The sequence below is a fragment of the Syngnathus floridae genome, chromosome 2 (genome assembly GCF_059516105.1).
Source record: "Syngnathus floridae isolate MCC-2025c chromosome 2, RoL_Sflo_1.0, whole genome shotgun sequence".
Classification (NCBI taxonomy): Eukaryota; Metazoa; Chordata; class Actinopteri; order Syngnathiformes; family Syngnathidae; genus Syngnathus; species Syngnathus floridae.
Window position 1 is genome coordinate 17,900,241 of NC_142414.1, and position 18,520 is coordinate 17,918,760.

General features: G+C 40.3%; 2 protein-coding genes across 6 annotated transcripts; both read left to right on the forward strand.

Annotated features, from left to right (window-relative positions):
• The first annotated feature begins 481 nt into the window (after positions 1–481).
• LOC148402317 (DENN domain-containing protein 2D-like) lies at positions 482–10,690 on the forward strand. 3 transcript variants are annotated; one of them, XM_088368079.1, is made up of 16 exons: positions 485–780; positions 1,490–1,559; positions 1,659–1,745; positions 5,423–5,503; positions 5,750–5,842; positions 5,958–6,133; positions 6,483–6,595; positions 6,664–6,733; positions 6,805–6,882; positions 7,038–7,178; positions 8,242–8,390; positions 9,461–9,632; positions 9,709–9,759; positions 9,839–9,920; positions 9,990–10,235; positions 10,419–10,690. In XM_088368079.1, exons 1-16 carry the CDS (start codon positions 757–759, stop codon positions 10,484–10,486), a joined length of 1,701 nt encoding a protein of 566 aa, XP_088224205.1. In that variant the 5' UTR covers positions 485–756; the 3' UTR covers positions 10,487–10,690. The 3 variants fall into 3 exon arrangements, with proteins under 3 accessions (XP_088224202.1, XP_088224205.1, XP_088224208.1); XM_088368076.1 differs by having other exon boundaries at positions 482–780; positions 9,839–10,235; XM_088368082.1 differs by lacking the exons at positions 485–780; positions 1,490–1,559; positions 1,659–1,745 and adding an exon at positions 2,446–2,714.
• Positions 10,691–11,914: 1,224 nt separating this feature from the next.
• LOC148402318 (serine/threonine-protein kinase 38) lies at positions 11,915–18,157 on the forward strand. Of its 3 annotated transcripts, none has more exons than XM_088368083.1 (14): positions 11,915–12,061; positions 13,382–13,519; positions 13,601–13,652; positions 13,759–13,881; positions 13,962–14,045; positions 14,148–14,271; positions 14,343–14,497; positions 14,670–14,781; positions 15,014–15,075; positions 15,278–15,395; positions 15,475–15,598; positions 15,689–15,784; positions 16,197–16,291; positions 16,428–18,157. In XM_088368083.1, the coding sequence occupies exons 2-14, from the start codon at positions 13,389–13,391 to the stop codon at positions 16,562–16,564; spliced, it is 1,413 nt and encodes a 470-aa protein (XP_088224209.1). In that variant the 5' UTR covers positions 11,915–12,061; positions 13,382–13,388; the 3' UTR covers positions 16,565–18,157. The 3 variants fall into 3 exon arrangements, with proteins under 3 accessions (XP_088224209.1, XP_088224217.1, XP_088224214.1); XM_088368091.1 differs by having other exon boundaries at positions 14,670–14,772; XM_088368088.1 differs by lacking the exon at positions 11,915–12,061 and adding an exon at positions 12,169–12,323.
• Positions 18,158–18,520: the final 363 nt, after the last annotated feature.

Here is an 18,520-nt window from a genome sequence, read left to right on the forward strand (position 1 = left end):
ATAGCCCACAATGAAATTTTGCGCAATAACCCCCAGCCCCGCCCTTTTTAATAGTGTCTCTGTCTTGCAATACTTGTACAGTAGGGACTTCCCTCCAGCTTAATCCACTATGCACAAACCTTCCCAGCCTTGCTATTTGTCTGATCACGTGCAGTGCAGAACACGGAGTTCTTCTTCAGCTCATGTGGGGGGTCATGTGTCACGTGACTCACATTCAAATGTGACCCTCACAAATCATCCCAATTCCATTTGTGCTCGATCCTCTCTCTGCCATATTTATGTCGTATGAGAGCAGCTTTTTCTCTTGTATCTCTACAGGTGTGCCCAAGCATGTTCTATAAAGACCTTGAATGTACCGTACTTGAATGTGGCCACTTCATTATGCCATCTCAGTCAGTTAAACCAGTTGGGCAACAATATTTGTTCTCTCCGGACTGGCCCTGCCTTAACAGACTTGCCGCTTTGTTTTTCAAGTGTCAGAGTCCAACTATAATCATAATTTTTTCAAATAGGGTCACCTCTGAAGAAATATTATCAGGCTAGTTTCAGAAAACAGCCGCACCGTGATATCGTTGCACTTTCACCTTAGTGAAAGAGGAAATCCCAGCATGACAATAGTTGGACAAGTGCACTTCCTTATTATGCGTGTGCTTAATAGCAGACACAGCATTGCTCGCATTATGTAGGAAAAGAACAATGAAAGAGCACGTTCAAGTGAATGACGCTTGATGAGTACGCTTTCTGAGCAGCTCAAACATGGACACTTCACGCACACAACAGGTAAGGTTTATCTCTTTATATATTTTGCTATTTGGATTGTAGTTTAGCTTTGTCGCACTTGTTTGAAACTCAGTCTCTTATGGGGCAACATTTACCATTAACGTAATTTGATGTTAATATTTGAACCTTTGAAATTTCCTGCATGGAGGAACACAAGAGGGTCAGATGTTGCGAAAGAAAAAAAGAAGTTGCTTTACAGTTCATTTGTATTGTCTTTTCAAATAATCATTGTTTCAGTGGATGTGTGGTGTGTAAAAAAAACATAACTATCTGATGGAAAATTATGTCCTTCTTGGGGGACAGTTCATTTAAAGGGAATCAAATGAATTTTTAGCATTGAGTTTGTACAATATGCTCTCCGCTTTCAAAAACTTGCATGTTGGGTTCATTGAAGACTAAATTGTGACTGTGTATGGTTGTTTGGGGCAACTCCCATCCAAAGTTCAACCCCAGTGAAGCTACGATCCTGAAGACAAGTGCAATACAACAAGCTCTTTTTGGCACGGTGCTATATCCACAATTAACACCCGTGACATTTGCATGTTCTCCGTGTTGGTTTTCAGCAGAAGTTCCAGTTGCCCCCACAACCAACAAAACATTAGGTCCCTTTTGTTACTGCTTACTATTCCTCAGTGGTGGCACTAATTCAGAGAACATGACAAAATGAAGTAGTGACACTTAAGTTTGATTTTGTTTCTTGGTCGTGCAGGGCACAGGGCTGACGCTGCCTCGCAACTGGAGGACGAGAAGCTTCAGCTTGTCATCTTTAAGCATTAAAAGTGAGTTTGTGAGAAACCACTGACAGTTAAAGTCATTGAACACCAAGCTGAAGGACATCTACAAAATCTGCTTTTGTCTGATGGTAACTCTTTCTGCAGAAAGGAACACCAATATCGAAGAAGGTGCAGCTTCACGAGAAAGGGGTGCATGGTCCTTTTCATCAAATAGAGAGTTCTCACGAAGAGGTAATGGTCATTATTATCTTCTTTCTATAACACAAAATTATAACAGCTTCATAAAGACAGCCAGCAGGTTGAAGTAGTGAATGCAGCTCTCAAAATTAAATAGCCTACATTAAATTTTACCACAAAACATGTTTTTCACAGCGATACATCACATCTGCACAGCATTCAGGTCCAAATGAATAAACCAAAATCATCTATTGCTATTTTAGACAAAAATTCAAATAATGGTTGTGAAAAGGCCCAACTATCCAAAAACAACTGTTCAACATTTTATAAACAAGCAGCAAACATAAATAATCATAATTGTGAAACGGACCAGCCATTCAGAAATCTTCCGAAAATCCCAATGACCATCTTATAATGTGCTTTCCACTTATAAGACCCCAAGACTGAAACTAATCAAGATCTCAACTATGACTTTAACTTTTTCTATTTATTATGATGTTTTTTGACTTCGTTCACTCATCTACAAAGTTTAGAAAAACTATTTCTCAAATAAAGGAACAGAGAGTAGACATTAGTTTTCAAATGAAGAGAGTTAACTCCAGTCAATCCTTCACCACTCCGGTACTGATGTAGCATGTTTCACTTCAGTGTTTAGCTGTCAGAACTCCCCTCAAAATAAGCAACTTGAGCGATGCATACATTTTCAAACAGTACAGATGTAGTGAAGGTCGTTTGGTAGCAGACAATGAGAAATCCCACAGCAGCAGATCGAACGTGAAGGCAGCACTGCTTCGGTAGCGTGCAACACGAGGTGCGAACGGCGAGACGCGCACACGAGCGCATACAGATGATGGTGGATTTGACGTGAACCGGAATGAAGAACATGCGCTGCCTCTGTTGGTTTAGTCTATTTCCTGCCAAATACAACTCAGAAGTTGGCGTAAAGGAGTAAGGCAACGATGAGTGAAACGGTAAAGAGAAGACGTGCAGGACGCCGCCTGAGTGACTTCAGAAACAGATGGAGTAAGTGATACTGTCGATATAATGTACCTGCTTTTATTTGGCACTGTTAAAAGTTCAAGAAATGGAGCTGATCGCATCGACAAAAAGCTGAACGGAATATTTGTCACCGTCAGGTGTCTTAGCTAGACGGGTTTTGACAGATACTGAGCAGCGTACCGCTTTATACCACAAAGTACAAGTATTATCAAGCCAAAAACCGTAAATCAACAAAGTGCAAGACATAATGGTCTTCGCTTTACGACCTAGTTCCGTTCCAAATGGCGGCGCAACCCGAATCTGTCAATCGGGCCCCCAGAGTAAATCACCAGTCGATGACGTCAGAATTAAGATAAATATCTGCAGCAATAACACTTATTCGTGAAAAAGTGGACAATACATACATATGAATATCCAATTAATGTTGCTGCATACACAAATGTATCAGGTTGTGGCGGAAAAAAAGATGTGTTTGGAAAGACGCAAGGTAACTGTTAAATATCACGATAATATTGAGATCACGATTATCAGCTCTCATGTTGCGCATCACGATATACGTATATATATATATTTTTTTTTTAGACTTTGCAGTGTTTGTAAATAATCACAGAGCTCTTAAGCTTACCAAAGGTGCGTAGTGGGATATATAGATCAAGTCAATGAAGGTGTCTTAGCACCTTCAGCAACTTCAAGTTTTATGATGTCATTTTACTAGAAAACCCCTAATGCAAAAATCCGTAGGAAAGGTGTGACATCAGAGCAATCTGATTGGACACAGTAACTGCTAAAATCTTTTGCAATGAAAACATTGCCTTGTCACTTTGTTTATGACCCATTTTTATTTCAGGATCAGAAAGTGAGTTTGGAAATCAGATACTCAGTTGTAGTCTTAGTTGAAATTGTTGAACTCTGGAAAGCAACACGTGTTGGTTGACAGATATTTTAATGTCATCATGCAGCACTTCCTATGAAAATTTAAGCTCCTTTTTAGGTTTTTACTGCACTTCCACATCACAATTTATTTTTTATTTTTTCACTAACATTGCTGCCTTGAGTTAGGCTTGAACTTTTGTTATTTGCTTAGTTCTTGAATGTTGCTTTTTATTCATTCGGTGAAATCCTTCCTGTCTGACTCCATCTAAACAGGAATGAATGTGCTTGTTGACATAGAATAAGAACTGTGATGAAGCACAATTACAAAAAGCTGCAATTGTTGTTTTGATATTTGCATTGATTCTAAAGTTAACCAATAATGAAATAATGCCATAAAAGTGGACTTTGGCTTCTTCACGACAGATTTTCCATTCCCTTTAGCTTTGAATCGACAGCATCTGTTATGACTTGTTCAGGAACCTCTAGGCTGTTTAACAAGGCTTTTTTTTTTTTTTTTTTTTTGCTAATAAATATAACCCAATTATTTTAGACGAGAAATACTTGCTGCATTGGGAATTTGTGTGGGAATATCCTTCGGACAATGATGCCGGTTTTTCATGCAATGAGTCATGTTTTGCCTTCACCACCCTCTTTATGTAAACAGGTTCACTTAAAGCATCAAAAAGACAACATTGAATCAGCTTACTGTCAACAATAAGCAGTTGTGTATGACTGGGACTTGCTTCGATATCTTTCTAATGTTCAACTTGTTTTTGTAGTTCAGGCTCAGGTTGCCGCATATGACTTTACTTTTCCAGTGCTTCATGGAGGATTTTAAGTATTCGACCCTTGAGGGGTGAGGGGGCGACCTAACTGGTTTTTCCTGTAGTGTAGTTCGTCTAACTCTCCTTCAGACATGCTATTGGCTGTCAAGTTCAATCACAGCAAAATGTTCTTTTTCATTTATCAACCTCAATGCTATTTTTCTGGCCACTTTTGGGTTAAAATCACATTGGCCATTTTTGGCCTTTTAAAGTATGACTTTGCAAGAGCTCTTTGGAGCTTGTTTTGTAATCCTACGAGATGTGCAAGTATGAAAATTCTTTCCCTGAAGTCTGAAGTAAACAAATGTTTCAGCAGCCTGCCAGCGCCGTAGCACGCTCAAAGAATTATTAGGACCGACTAGTGAAGTACTACGTTGCCATAACTAAAAAAAACATACAGTAATAAGATCCCATCAGTTAAGCGAATATGCAAGGCTAGAATGCAAATCATGTGAACATGAGCAATTAATAATGCTGGAAATTGCTACTTTAATTTACTGCACTCTTACTATATGTGTTTCAAGTGCCTTTAGCCAGAAAAGAAAATATAGTGAAAGGCCCAAAACAGCTCGAGAGAGGCTTCTTTCATCGAGTCACCACAAATCTCTCGAGTAAGCCAGGCAGTAAAGGTATTATTCTGCTCAGGAGTAATGTATTCATTGTCACTTTACGACTGATGACTTTGTCACTAGCAAAATTAATCACCTCCTGCTGCTGACCTCAATGAATCTTGTCAAAGTGCTCTCAAACAAAACAAAGCTTGGAGAAAGTTCCCGTGCTTTTATGCCATTAACCTCTCAGAATGAACTGTAACAGTTTATCTGTGTTCTACTACTTTTTGGCTCAGCGTTATGGAGACTGTCGGCTGAACCACAGTTCTGTTGAGTCTCGTTAATCTGTTGAGAGTCTAAGAATGTCCTCTAATATGTTTCGTCCTCATGATTTCATTTGATGCATTGCTGTGGCTTGACAATTAAGGGTCTGTTGGAAGAGCTCATTTTAAAATCTATAAACTCACCTTTGTGTGTTTTCTAGGTGCACAGCCCAAAAGCAGCTTGATCTCAGATGTTGCTGTCAATCATTCATCCAAACACGAATCATTGAAACATCTTGAATGTGAGCCAAAAGTGTAAACAACTATTCCTGCCATTCCTGTTTTAATATTTAATGCGCATAATCTCAAATGTAACAATAGGATTCATATGGTTTTGCTTGTTTGTTTAATTGAAGTTTAAATTTCAATATTATTATTATTATCATAAGCAGTGTGGCCACTCAAAACCAAATAGCACTTGAGAATATACTCATACCGATGTGTAAGTATTTCACTCCCGGATTAAACATCGATGACTTTCCTAACAGGCACCCTCCCAAGGGACGATGGGGGTGGACGACCAAAAGCACTCAAGAGGCTAAGTGCCATGTGGTCTTCTTTCCGCAAAGGCAAAAGAGATCGTAAGTTTGACATTATATTTGATTAAATTACATTTTCAATAGATCTGATTATGCCTGTATGGTAATGGCTCAGCCCAATTCAAGAACGGTGCCATTTTTTGACATGTTTTTGAAGGAGTGAAAGATCAAGATCCCCCAGAGCCACCAGGCCTGATAGGAGAAGACAAAGCAACCAGGCAACGACGTTTCGTCAGTGGGCAGTACTTTTTCGAGTACCTGGTGGTGGTCAGCCTCAAGAAGAGCAAGGATGGCAACTGCTATGAACCTCAGATTTCCTACCAGTTCCCTAAGGTTGGTTTGTACAGGATTGGATTAGGACTTTTATTTTGAACATGACAACATTGGTGAGGGGGTAAACAATGGGACACACATATTGTTTTCCATGTTTCATATTCAAAATGTAATGGGAAGAAGTGTTGACTAGTGATGTGAATTTATAGGACTTTATCAAAACAACAGCATGAGCAAATGAATACTAAAGTTTCCTTATGGTATATAGAATGCGTATCGGAAAGAAACAAAACAGACGGCTGGATATGGTGGGGCTCTGTCTCTCTCCTCCTAATCCAGAGTCCCCATTGGAAGTCGGCCACACTCAATGCAATTGTGTGTGTGCTTTTGTGCATGTGCGTTCGTGCAGCGGGATGGAATGGCCAAATTTCAAAAGGAGGAAGAAGAGCGAACACTCAAGGCCATCACGCTCTTCTGCTTCCCAGAGGGTATCAAATGGGCTCCTTTGACCGAATATCACAGGTACAAACAGTTCTGACAATCATTTGCTAACATTTAACTCTTTCAGTCATCGGCATGTTTATTTGCAGTGAGACCTTCTCCTTCGTCTTAACGGAAATTGACGGCAGCCGAAGAAACGGATACTGCAGGCGTCTATTGGTTAGCTTGTCGACCGTGTGAACGGGAAATAGTGGTAATGTCTCCTAAGCACTAAACTGTCCAACCTGCAGCCTGGTGGGAAGGGGGCTCGCCCGCCTGAGGCGTACTGCATCATCAGCAGCTTAGCTTGCTTTGGCCTGTTTTCAGAGGTGATTGAAACGAATGCGTATTCCAAATATACCTCCGTGTTCCGTTGCAAGTATCACCTCTGCACGGAACTCATAATGAAATGTCAAATCCAGTCCAGTATCTGTGTACCCAATATCTACTTTGCCTCCTGACTTCTTTTTTTCTTTATGACCAGATTTTTGATGAGGTGGAGAAGAGACGGCAGATCTCCATGGCTATGATTTACCCATTCATGCAGAAATTGCGGGAGGCTCCATTCCCAGCTCCAGGAAACACTGTGGAGATTAAAAGCTTCATTCCTGAGTCGGGCACTGAGGTCAGAGCAATGCCACGCCTCCGCTTAGCAGTTATCAGAAGTTGGTGGACTTTGAATATTGTCTTAATATTAAAAATCAATTCAGAGAGTGAATATAATGTTACACACTCACACACACACACATATATATATATATTGTTTTGGTTTGGTTTTAATATTTTTTTGGGGATAATTAAAACTGATTAAAAGGTTTCCCACCGTGAATGTGATTTACACCCTGTCCAACTCAATTAAAAAAAACAAATTTTTACAAGAGGGGAAGTAACATTAAACGACTGAAATAATGTGGTTTCACAAATGTTCACGTCCTCTTATGACTTGTGATGTGGCAATGTTCAGAATTTCCCTGTCTCATTTTAAACTTGTGTCAAATGGGAGTCAGCACTGACCTGCCATTTTACTAAAATGCCTCCGATGAACCCCAAATGCTGGAGGCACTTTCAAATTCTGACAAGGATGTAGCGACTCCAATTTCAATATTTGAACATGATTGGCTCAATGAAGAGGCTGCATACTTGTGCGATCACGTTATTTTTTACTTTGCCCAATGCTTTCATGTATCGAGTTGTGCAGCTTAAACCTCACATTTATGGTGGCTCGAGAAACATGTCACCAAATACTTTGACACCAAAGGAGAGGCCAAGCTGTTGTAGTGACTTGAGCGTACTCTTCCTTGAAGGTGGGTGTGTTTGTTTTTGGACTTGTGTCTCAACCTGTCCTACATTGCTCAACTTGCACCTCGAAACATGAAGCCAAGTACCATGTTTCAACAGCTCTCACTCCCTTCAGCTATTCAGTGGTGCTTGCCAATGTCTGCGCTATAATTACTGCAGTAGCACCGAGGGGTGGCAGACCTTCACAAATTCAAGTATCCATTTCCTATGTGTTGATCACATGATCAGAATAGAGAATTAACCCGCAACTGTCCTAAGAATAAACACAGTCATAGGAAAGCTTCTTTCTATCATCACACGGCCGCTGTATGATGATAGAAAGTCATCGAAATGCCAACTGGGTGCTGACCCGTGTCAAGCCGTGTTAGTGACAGTGTTAATCTTCTCAGATTATAAAACTGACGCGGCCGCTGGACTCCTGGCTGGAACACGTCAACTTTGAAGTGCTGTTCAGCTGCCTTACAGATGAGGAGGTGCTGCTGGTGTTTGCAGCCGCAGTCCTTGAGAGACGGATCGTTTTCATTGCGGAGGAGTTGGGGTAATGCGCACTCACCTTGTACTCAATTGTCAGTGTTCAAGTGATTTAGAATTAAACACCCATCTTTTTTGTTACTGATATTGGAGAATTGAGATTGTGTGGCATCAGAGGGTAACCTAAAATGTCCAGTATTGCACTTTTCTCAATCCACCATCCATTAATTTTCTTATTATTATTACGTGTAAACAGAATGACAACCTGCTTCTTTTCTTTGTTGCTCAATCAAAACAGTATAATTTCCTACATTGTTTCTATATATTTAGTCTGTCATTGAATTGATTATAAAGTAGAAACTATAACCCCAATAGAATAGCATTCAAATGTTTCGTCTTGAGTCTTTTGTATAAAATTCAAAAAAGCCAAAGCTGCCCTAAATTGTAAGAAATGCTAATGAGCGAAATTGTATATTTTTGTAATGGTTACTCTACCGGTATGTAGATAGCGCTTTAATACAAATATGTTTTGTGCAAAAATATTATCTTTTCAAATTGCGTGTTTTATTTTTCTTCTTTTATGACAAATGATACAGATGTCAAATTACAGTTATTTACTAGCATTCCTGACCACAACTGCTTAGCGCTGTTGAAAATAGAACTGGTTGGTCTCCCAAGGCAAATATGTGATGGTGAGCTAATAAATGTAGTTTGAAAAATATGATTTCAATGCTGATGCATTGTCATTCATAGAGCGACTTCCTCATTTTAGCTACGTTTTATTTTTGAACTGATTCATATCAGAATAGTTTGTTTGCCTTGTTTGTATCACAGACAAACCAGAAAAACTAGTTTTGCTAGTTGTTCATCTGAAAAAGTTTGTTTGCCTTGTTTGTATCACAGACAAACCAGAAAAACTAGTTTTGCTAGTTGTTCATCTGAAAAAGGCTTCTGGGGAAACATGAGGAACATTCATAAAAGCCACTCACAAAATATTAATATGTATTTATATATTTATATTTGAATTCAAATCATAAATAGATACAACATCAGTTTTCCTAACATTAAAGGATAAAGGAGGGCTGCCACTGCATGAGTGGGTTGGTAACATATCTTTCTCATCGTTTTTCCCGTCAGCACGTTATCCCAGGTCATTCATGCAGTGGCAGCCCTCCTTTATCCTTTTACCTGGCAGCACACCTTTATCTCCATAGTTCCGGAGATCCTAATCGATGTTGTGATGGCACCCACGCCATACCTACTGGGAGTACAGAAACGCCTCCTTGACCTTGTCACTGACCAAAGCGACGTAAGTTAGAGCAAGATATTTAAAATTTGCTTCTTCTGATCCAAAACAAATATTTATTGACCTTTCTTCCCCACAGCTACTGATAGTGGATTTATCAGAGAACAGAAAAGAAACCTTCATTGTTTCGGTAAGATACAATTTTCTTTTTTTTTTGGTCTCAATTTCATAAAACAAAATTAAAAAGCTCTATAATTCCCCTGTTGCAGATTGGTGACGAGCACTCTATTCTTCCCCCCAAGCTGCAAAGTGAAATCCGAGAGGCGCTCAGTCAGAGGAAAAAAGGCTCATGTAGGTCAACTGCACTATTAAATATAATTCATCATTCATTCATCATCAGATTAGTGTCTTCTGTTTCAGCCACAGAAGATCTGAACCGTGTGGTGTCCGAGGCCTTCCTGCTGTTCTTTGTGAAAACAGTCGGTCATTATATGTCCTACGTGAAATGCAGTCACACGGGAGGGCAGAGTGTATTTGAGAAAAGGAGCTTTTACAAAGCCATTGACTCAAAGACCACGCGGCACTTTGTCAAGAAGTTCATCCAGACTCAGATGTTTGATTTGTTCATCCAGGAGGTGGAGCAACAACAGACTGGACCACAGCAGGGTGAGGCTCTTCACTAGGTTTGCTGCACTCTCCAATTTACCTTATCCAATAACTTGTAGCGTCCACAAAGGAGCTAAGAAACTTAGGATGATAACATTTCAATCCAGTCAATGTGCATTTCGTGGTTGTGAAAAACTCTTCCTGTGTATTAAAGTTTGTGATTTTTTTTTTTTCCACCTGTAGGAATATTTCACAAAAAGATTGTGGAATACCAGGAGAAGAGGAAAAAGGAAAAGAGCAAGAAACACTAGTTTGCCGCATTGCGTGTATATAATGGAGTACATAGATAATGGATGTTGCACTGTTTTTATTTGTCATTTTTTGTTACTTTTTATTTGCATACTGTATTGCTGCTACTTTGTCAAAACACTGGTTTACAGTCAATTGCTGGTGAGCAGGAAATCATTTCAATCAAATAAAGACCGTTTTTAAAAAGTTGGTCTATTGAAAATCAACCCTGAATGTTTCATTTCATTTGCTTTTTGTTGTTTACTTTGTCAGAATCAAAATTTTTATGACATGACAAAGCACCAGATGTCCCCCAGCCTCAACCAGCAAGTTAGATGTTAGCCACGTGTGACACGAGAGGTTCATCAAGCTAACCTGATCCAGATGATATCGAAATGAAGGCAAGCAGGTGCTCAGATTGAAAAGTTTAGAAACATCTTTACAGAAACACGAAAGCGCACATGCACGATTCAATAGAAGCATCAAGCGTGAGAACCAAGAGAAATGCTGCTTGTAGGCACACAACCACACATGTGAGAAACAAATCCCCCATGCACAGGATGTGGCTGAAATGCTGAGAATGATGCATTGTTGACAAGAAGTGCAAATGATACTTGCTCCTTTTTCACTCCCATCACCTTTGCCTCTGTGTGGGCCGTGGGTCTGGGATGCTCAGATGCTGATTTTTCACATGATCTGCCTCACTACTCGTTCAATGTTTTGTTTCTTCATAGTGTACAAGATGGAATACTGTATGTCACAGGTGTCAAACCCAAGGCCCGGGGGGGCAAGATCTGGCTGGCCACAACCTTAAATGTGGCCCACAAAAGCAAATGTTGTGTGTCAACTTCCGTGATAACTTGCTAAAAGGTGTACCAAATGTTCACATTGTCATGTGTAATAAATAATAATGTTGAATTTGTACAAGAATTTTTGCATCACCCATATTACAGTACCTTGAACAATTTGACTTTTGATTTCAAAACTAGCTATCCATCAATTTTTATTGAGTTTGTGCAATGAGTAAATGAGTTTGACACTCCTGCTGTATGTAGCGTTTTAGAAACAATAATTGGCAGATGGAAAAGCGTACTTAAATGACATTGATGATGTCTTTTCTGCTTAATCGTGTGACTTTTTTTTTCTCTCCCTAGTCTAGATGACTAAAAATAATTGTCACAGAGTTGTCTGTGTGTTGCAAGACACAATTTCAAAGGATAAATAATATTAAATACTGCATGACGGAGATAGAACAAAATGATTTGAAATGTATTTAACTGATATCGATATCTGTGCTGGTGAGGGACAAGGTGGAATTTAAGGCAGCGTTCAACAGCTCTTTGGTATTTTAAATACTAAATCTCAAATCTGGGCCATAAACTGGAAATTTAAAAAAAAAATCTAAATCTTAATTCATCTAAAATTGATAGTATGCTGGAGGAGAGAAATGACGTCCGAAGAGGAAACGCATTTTTTTAAGGCGGTGAAGCAATTTCAAAGTTTGACCGCTAGGTGTCCCATTGACTTCACGTTATGCGTTTTTCATTGGGCGCTGTTCAGTAGAGGAAGAAGCGGCAACCACAACACCTTCGGTAAAGGTAAAAGACTTTCAAAGAACAACCTTTCAACTTTTGATCAAAGACGAATACGTTCGCGTTTTGATTATACGTCAAAACTCTATGAAAGTGTCTCCGTCCGACAAACGTCTCGGGTCTAGTTTAGCCAATAGGTGGCTAACGAGGGTTAGCCAACTAACTGCCATCAAGGTGTTTTTTTTTTTTTTTTTTTAAACCATAGAAATGAAGAGTTTCCCAAACTTTTGAAGCAGATGCTCCGTCGCCGAACGAGTAGTAAATCTGAGTACGATATAAAATGTCTGAACTGTATTTGATGGACTGTCGTGCGTTACTCTTCAAAACTTGACTCAATCTGGAACTTTGAAAGAAGCTAAGAGCTAAGGCTAACAGGTTCCATTTGTCTCTGGAACGGTTGCTTCAAGGCACCCAGTTAATTCAAATATACGATCGCTTATAAGGTGACGTGTGTTTTCCTGATCGTTTGTTTGGTGGTGTCACAAGCCACCTACACACTCCGAGTTGACGCGACGTGTCCGACGTACTGCTGCTCTTTATTTCGGTCGTCTTGTTTTAGTCATGCGTGACTATCCCAATTGTAATGTCATCCCACGCACATCTCTGTTTATGTCATAAACTTATTTGCGTCATATTTAGTCATTCATGTCTGGCAATGTTTCTTACTAGACTAATTCTAGTGGTCCAGTTATACACAGGATGCAAAATGACTTCTGTGTTAATCTAATTTTCACGTAAAGCAAACTGAATGTCAAAATAAATTAGCATTTGTTTTTTTGTTTTTCAAGTTTTGTCTTACAGTCACATTCATTGACTGTTTGAGATTAGGATATAATTTAGATGTTTCAATTGTAAACCTGGAATAAAAGATAGATAATTTGCACACAATGGTCAACCCACCCACTTTTCAAGTGACCAAAAGTTTTCAAAAATCATTCGTGGCTTCAAACAAAATGTGCTCTGTCCAGTTGTTTAACACGTATAAATGTAAGTACCATAAAATCAAAGATGGACTTCCGAATTTTTGTCTCATAAATTGTCTTGTAATCAAGATATTCAGTATGAAACAAAAGAAAAGCCATTCCAATGCTTTTGGAGGGGACAACATAACTACGTGTACGGGGTGACTCCACCTTGTTCTTGCACATTTCCCTATTTTTTTTTCTTCATAACTCTGCTGTCACAATGCCGCACGCTTTCCTTCCTCTTTTTATGATATTCTGGTCTTGACTTTTCTCAAACTCACTGCGGTAGGAATTGAACAAGTTTGGGCTTTGTCATTCACCTCAGCGGCTGAGAATCACCTTCCACGTGTTTGTGTTTTAGGTAAAGCATGGCAATGACGGGCCAGAGCTCATGCTCCTCTATGAGTAACCACACCAAGGAACGTGTCACCATGGCCAAGGTGACTCTGGAGAATTTCTACAGCAACCTGATTGCTCAGCACGAGGAGAGAGAAATGAGGTAATGGCTGTTAACGGTTAAACTGTCACTTTCATTTCGCCATCAAATATTTTCGACTAAGATCTCTTAATTGTTGCTCAGGCAGAAGAAACTGGAGAAGGTGATGGATCAAGAAGGCTTGGCTGATGAAGAAGTGAGGGATTATCTGATTTGAATTGTTTGACTTGGAAAGTTGGAAGTAATCAGAAAAATCCACGTTATCGGTTGTCTGTCTAATAATGACAACTTGGTGTCTGCAGAAAAGCCGTCGGCGCACTGAGCATGCAAGAAAAGAGACCGACTTTCTTCGTTTGAAGCGTACCCGACTAGGTTTGGAAGACTTTGAGTCCCTGAAAGTGATCGGCCGTGGAGCATTTGGAGAGGTAACATACCCGTTTACCAGCACTGAATCCTGCGTGCCATTGTAGAACTACATCACATAGCATGTCTCACCTTTTTGCAGGTGCGTCTGGTGCAGAAGAAGGACACGGGCCATGTCTACGCCATGAAGATCCTTCGCAAAGCTGACATGCTGGAAAAAGAACAGGTGAGGTCACGGTGCCGCCGGTGAGGTCACGGTGCCGCCGTTGAGGCAACGCTGCTCCTTGTCCCGTGTTCTTTGATTTAACGGTCGGTTTGATTATGTGAGGTGGGTCACATACGTGCTGAGCGGGACATCCTGGTGGAGGCAGACAGCCTGTGGGTGGTCAAGATGTTCTACAGCTTCCAGGATAAGATGAACCTCTACCTCATCATGGAGTTCTTGCCCGGAGGTATGTATGAGTGTTGCAGAAAATCATAAATAAATGTGATGAAAGTAAGAGTGTTGCTGTTCCCCTTTCAGGAGACATGATGACCCTCCTGATGAAAAAGGACACTCTGACAGAAGAAGCCACTCAGTTCTACATCGCAGAGACAGTTCTGGCCATCGACTCCATCCATCAGCTGGGCTTCATCCACAGAGACATCAAGCCAGACAACCTCTTGCTGGATTCAAGGGTAAGTTACCAAACAATTGGCCTATTCTAACCCACGTTCAGAAGAATGATTGTTGTTACATGCTATGGTGTCCAGTCACCTGGCCAGCCCTAATATAACTAAAAGGAAGTTTCTTACACGCTAAGAGATGCTCCACCCACGTGTTGATTTTTTTTTTTTTCTTTTTTTTCAGGGTCACGTGAAGCTGTCCGACTTTGGACTGTGCACGGGCCTGAAGAGAGCACACCGTACAGATTTCTACAAGAACCTGAACCACAGCTTACCCAGTGACCTCAGTAAGCAAAGTCAGGCAATCTCTTCCCTTACCAGTAACATCATTTGACTTTATGTAGGTCAAGCCGCGGTTGGTCTTGTGTGTAAGGAATTGGGAACCATTTTTACATGCAATAATTTTAGTGCTTCCATCTTGTAAGGTCATTTGTTTTTCTTTTACTCTTGAGGTCAGAGTCATTCAAAAGGTAATCCAAATACTTTTGTTGGAAAGCCTTGTAAAACGAACAGATTCTCCCTTCACAGCCTTTCAGAACATGAACTCCAAGAGGAAAGCAGAGACCTGGAAGAGGAACAGGAGGCAGTTGGTATGAGCAAGGAAGCACATTTACTCTGCATGCACACCACACACCAGCGTGACTCACTATTTAGTACAATGACTGTAAATTGCACTAAACAGCTGCAAATTAACTTCAAATTGGGGAAATGAACCAATAAGTGATGTCATCTTGTACACTGGAACCGAATTGAGGAAGAACTCCAGCCAATGACATCATTTTTTGTTTTCAGGCCTTCTCCACTGTGGGAACGCCAGACTACATTGCTCCTGAGGTTTTTATGCAAAATGGATACAATAAGCTCTGTGACTGGTGGAGCCTGGGGGTCATCATGTATGAGATGCTAATAGGTAAGGGCTGCGGTGGCCACCAGGTCAGATGGGGGTACCAGTTCTTGCATGTTGAAAGTGCGGTCTATTCTTTGTCCAGGTTATCCACCATTCTGCTCAGAGACACCTCAGGAGACGTACAGGAAAGTGATGAACTGGCGAGAGACGCTCACCTTTCCTCCAGAAGTGCCTATTTCGGAAAAGGCCAAAGACCTCATCCTCAGGTAGGACCGCATTTGTCTGCTTTGGTAGGACTATTATGTGCTATGAGGAACATAAGTGTCATTGTTGTTGTTGTTGTTTTGGTTTTACAGGTTCTGCTGCGAAGAGGAGCACAGAATTGGTGCGGCGGGTGTGGAGGAAATCAAGTCTAATCCATTCTTTGAGGGTGTGGACTATGACCATATCAGGTGTGCGACTGTTCTTTATTTCAGATTTGAGCAGTACTTTGCGACCCATTATATTACGGGCGTCAGCTAAAAATGTGCCGAAAAAGTGAGATTTGGTTGGTTAACAAAGTAAACGCACTGTTGTAGTTTGACATTGCCGACTCAGTGAAGCGAACCAAGTGAGTGGGTTTTGTCTTTGTCAAGATTAGAATGTGGCAGCAATGTAGCCGACCGACCACGCCCCCATTGGTGGCTCACTGTACACACCCAGCAGCATGTTTTTGCTATTTAAAGACATTTGGGGACAAAGAAACCACACAGGAATGAGCCAAGATACACAACTGTGTTATGATTGGGTTGAATACACACAGTGTAGTTGCACACTGCACATTTAATTTCTGAGATGACATCAAATGAACTTGACAATTTGCAGAGAAAGGCCTGCCGCCATCCCCATTGAGATCAAGAGCATCGACGACACCTCAAACTTTGACGAATTCCCCGAGTCGGACATCCTCACACCAACTGGTATGACTGCATTCTTACATTTAGTCCATTTCAAACAAACCACAATTGCTGGGGGCATTTTAGGGACTCTCTTCTTGCCGCCTTTATGTCGTCAGAAAGAGGAGACAACTGACGTTAAGATTGTGTCTCCCCGCAGCCACTCAGGTGTCCAACCATTCGGACGCCGGCCTGAAGAATAAGGACTGGGTGTTCATCAATTACACCTACAAGCGCTTTGAAGGCCTCACCGCCCGAGGAGCCATCCCATCCTACATGAAGTCCACCAAGAGATGAAGATGCCTCACCAACAAGTCCTTGTCCCGGAACGAGACGAGCAATTTGTTTGGAAAAGGGCTTCCGTCGATCGCTCTGCACCATAGAAACCGCTGCCTTCATTTCTCTCCGTCTTGACTTTGTCTGATGCTTCCAGGGCCGCCTTGCTGCTGTTAAAGGATTTTCTTCTATTGTCTTCTTTTGACTTTTACGCCAGTGGACATAGCAGTGGAATGTTTGCTTTGAACTAGAATACCAGCTACATCACATTCCCTTCTTTCAAAGCCAGCGCCGTTCTTCCTCTTTCCAACCAGCAGGCTCTTTATTTCTCACCACTTGTACACATTTAGTAGACACTTGACAGGCGTCGAGTGCTCTCTTCAGGGATTTTGTCCAAATATGTGTTGGCTGCGAGCGGTGCATGGTGTCCAACCAAAGACTGCGTCAAGACCCCCCCCCATGTAATAACTGCAAATGGTCGTTTTCTACAATATTTACTTGATGATGACAAGAGGGAATTTAACATGTTACGTATTTAGTCCACAATGATAGCACCTTCTGTGATGACCTTTTAGAAGGGGGCTACACTAAACAAAACAAGTTACTGGTGAAATGAAAACCATTCCTATGGAAGTTAATCCGAGAATCTCCTGTAGTTTCCCTTTTTGGAGGTTTCTTGTCTAAACTCAACAAATCAGATTCTGTTTTGTACATTTGGTTGAAAGTGGAGTCCTCGCCCAGTGGTTTATTTTTAAACGCGCTCTCAGCCCGCGCGCATGTGCATATGCATCATGTTCTTTCTTGATCTGTAATTAGAGGGCTAAACTGCTCCAATGTCCACAACATCCAATATGCTGTCTTCTAAAATGAATGTACTGTAAGTCTTAAGGTTTATTTATGACATAATTCCAAATGCTGATTGTTTGAATGTACAAGAATTAACTATAGAAGGAATTTGATTTGATTACACCCAAGTCATTGAAATTGGTGTCTACATAAAAGTTAGACTTAACATGAGCTTGTCTTTAAAATGTCTGATGGATTATATAATAAATTTGACCACGGGAAATTACAATTGTTTGAGCTACGCTTGCACGAGACGGGTTCGGTCCAACGTATACAAATGATGCTATATGGAGCTGTGACATTGAGTCCGATGACATCACACATTTCAGAACCCACAGCTTGCTTGTTTGACTTTTTAGCATTGCAAAGTATTTTCTGACGGTATCTTCATATTGCCTTTTTACATCATCCATGTGACATTTAATCTATTTTTATGAGAACAAAAGGCTTCCATATCTAATTATGTGAAGGGTTGTTGTTGCCTGTAATATATGATGAAGACAATGAGCACATTGTATTTTAGAAAAGCTTTCTGTGGACTTTTTCATTTTGGCAGGGTACGTTTTTTTTTTTTTTTTTTAAGGTTGTCATCTGTTACTTGAGTAACTGCTTAGTCTCCTTCAAAGCAATAGAGTCCATGTTGATGTGAAAAGATCTGTGTGTTGCTTCAAAAGATGCTCTCATGTATGTTTGCTTTTGTTGTCATCTTGAATTGTGAGTGAGGGGATTTGGGAAGGTGGATGTACATTATAATTATTATTTAAACCACTTTGTGCTGTTTGGAGTTGTTTTCCTTTGCTATGCAACAATGAATTATTCTGCATTTGGCCATCTTGTTTCCTTAACTACATGACGGCACACAGATTTAATTTAATGAAGATGAAACATAAGTTATGTAATATTTAATACCGTACCCCAACATATTTTAAGATAACACTAAAAATATATAGTTTTTGAAAATCCCTCTCCTAAAAACTAAAAGAATACTATAGCATAATAAACCACACATTTGAAATTTCTTGAGAAATTCAGTCAGAAGGCTGAATTGTTGAATGAAAAAAATTTAAATCTGAGATGATTCTGCAGCATGTGGAATTATATTGACCCAAGACCCAAATCCTAGTTTGAAAC